Genomic DNA, 2,327 nt, shown 5'->3' with positions numbered 1-2,327 from the left:
AGACGTCAGGGAAGCGCACCGCATTAGCTCGCCGAGTCACATCATACACGGACAAAGAGGCGTTCTGCAGCAAGGCTCTCGCACCTGAGCAAAGGTGGGATAGCACCGCAGCGGATGAAACCATTATGTGTAGTTCAGCAGTCCAGGCAATTTTTTGCGCCACTGCGTGTATGCTCCGGGAAAATGAATAATCGCCGGAGACCCAAAAAGCCCTTTACGCGGCGTGAGAAAGAAGGAGTTGTTGTAGTCAAGGCTCAGAAGGCCGTAACGTATGCGAAGGGCGGGATCCACAACGGGGTCCTGAGTTACGCTCCACATAAACAACAGCGCCCAGATGCTCTGGTCGCACCACCACTCATCACTCTTTGCCAAAAGGCTCGCGTAGGCCTTGGACGCCTCCCGAATCGCCCACACACGCCCCACCATTCCGCCAGCAGTGAGGTAGCGAAACCCCGAAGGCGGCGATTGCACCAAGCGCTGGTCTGCAGAAGAGTTCGCGGCCTTCCACAGGCGTTCGTAAAACCAGCAGCACCGCTCGTAGTCACCTTCGGGTCCATACTGGACCACGAGGTCTACCTGCGGTGCGAAACAGGGCGGCTCCGCCGAGAAGAGCATGGGGGCACTTGCCTCACCTCGATGCACCGCCGTGGCGTTGAAGGCGTCTGCGCTGGGCGCCGTTTTTGTCATGAAGCCCTCCACCGCCCGCTTTGCGGCAAGAAGTCCGGTAAAAAAGGTGTCACCGCCGTCGAACATCACCACGACGTCCTCGTCCCGCAGGCCCGCCTCCTCCATGTAGTTCAGCAGCCACGATATACGGACAGTGTGGCTGTAATTTCCACCAAAGCCAATCGATGCGAGCGACACGCGGGATAGAATGGCGCTCAGCATCATCCTGCACCAGCCGGGGGAGTAGCCTGTCTGAGCGACAACAAAGTCATCCCTTGGGGGCCGCCGTTGGGGAGCGCACCCACGCACCGCCCTGCGTCGGGCTGAAAAGGAACTGCTGCACAGGTGTGCCGGTATCCACTGGAACAAGAGCCAGCAGCAACAACAACACAATAACAAGGGCGCAGAGCAGCACCTGACGGTAGTGCTTGCAATATACATGAGGCAGTGCGGCAAGAGGTGCACGGGAGTGCATTGTGACCATGCGCTGTGGCGCGGGAAGGGGGCGGCTAGGTCCCCTACAATAGAGTCGAGCGCAGCAGGGGAGAGGGAAGGGAGAGAGTCACAGCAATTGGGGGAGTGGAGGCAGCATTGCAGCCGCAGCAGCAGCACTGCGGCGACCACGCCCGCTCCCGCACAGAGACAACAGCGTGGAGGGGCAAGACGGCACAAGCCAGTCGCAGCGGCAGCGCAATAAAGGCCCACGCACCGCCTCTCTTCTCCCCCTTTTCCCATCGGTACAAACGGCAGTGACTGCTGCCGCGCTTTCACGCGCGCGTCTAAACGTTGGTGGGGGAGCGGGGCCGCGTTGCCCTCTTCCCCGCCGCCCCGCGGTCAGTAGGACAGCCGCGATACCCTGATGGCGTGGGCGAGCCGTTCCTCGTCGCTCATCTCCCCGACGGGCCGGGGGAGGGGCACCAGGTCCTGCCGCAGCTGGGCCAGCAGCCGCGCGTAGAAGTCGCCCGCCCCGGACTCGCCGCCGGGCCGCGGGCGGAGCCCCTCCAGCGGCCTCAGCCCCAGGCCCCGGCAGAACTCATTGCACTCGTGCCGCGCGACGTACTTTTCGATGCCCGCGGGCCCCATGTTGCCCAGCCCCAGCCCCCTGCCGTCCCCCGAGTGTATTTGCGGGTCCGTGAAGAAGTCGTTGACGCCCTGAAGGTCGCACAGCAACAAGGCGCCTCCGCTCCCGACGAGGGTGAAGTGAGAAAAGGCCTCCGCGACGTGAAACATGTGTGTCCGCCGCTGGACCTGCGAGGGCGTGCGGAAGTGCCTGTCCTCCTCGTAGGCCTCGCCAAAGTTGCTGTTGTACTTGGTGTACCGCCCGCGCAGCCTGGGCTCCATGACGAACAGGAGCTCCCCCGTGTCGGTGGTCCTGTGCGAAAAAAAACCACGCCGGTCACCCTGATGCTCCGCCGGAATGTTCTTCTTCGGGATGCGCAGCACCCGGCACTGCAGGAAGGAGACGTGGGGCCTCTCGGTGCCGGCAGCGAACGCGGCCTTATTGAAGCTCTCGGCGAACGCCTCGCACATGCACTGCGCCTCGCCCTCGCCGAAGTAGTCCTTTTCGACCACGTCGGAGACGTCCCGCAAGAACAGCTTCGCAACGCACGGGATCCTTCCGCCGTCCTCCTCCACCTCCTCCACGTCGTAGCAGGCGCGCA

General features: G+C 63.0%; 2 protein-coding genes across 2 annotated transcripts in view, besides 2 other annotated features; both read right to left on the bottom strand.

Moving 5' to 3' along the window:
* Window positions 1–123: 123 nt before the first annotated feature.
* Window positions 124–891, bottom strand: Tco025E_08303 (ESAG-like protein; the record flags this gene model as incomplete). Its single annotated transcript, XM_029375157.1, has 1 exon — window positions 124–891. One exon carries the CDS (start codon window positions 889–891, stop codon window positions 124–126), a length of 768 nt encoding a protein of 255 aa, XP_029224755.1.
* Window positions 892–1,030: 139 nt separating this feature from the next.
* Window positions 1,031–1,065: a microsatellite.
* A 186-nt stretch (window positions 1,066–1,251) lies between these two features.
* Window positions 1,252–1,277: a microsatellite.
* Window positions 1,278–1,500: 223 nt separating this feature from the next.
* Tco025E_08302 (myosin heavy chain kinase A) overlaps window positions 1,501–2,327 on the bottom strand; it is a gene marked incomplete at both ends in the record, with an annotated part of 1,629 nt that continues 802 nt past the window's right edge. Inside the window, one exon of the mRNA XM_029375156.1 lies at window positions 1,501–2,327. This exon is cut by the window's right edge and continues 802 nt beyond it. Coding sequence (XP_029224754.1) covers window positions 1,501–2,327 — 827 coding nt within the window.

Source organism: Trypanosoma conorhini (assembly GCF_003719485.1).
Source record: "Trypanosoma conorhini strain 025E chromosome Unknown Tco_14.4_contig_00747, whole genome shotgun sequence".
Classification (NCBI taxonomy): Eukaryota; Euglenozoa; class Kinetoplastea; order Trypanosomatida; family Trypanosomatidae; genus Trypanosoma; species Trypanosoma conorhini.
The sequence above is the reverse complement of the archived record's forward strand: the minus strand, read 5'-3'. Positions and strand labels throughout refer to the sequence as shown.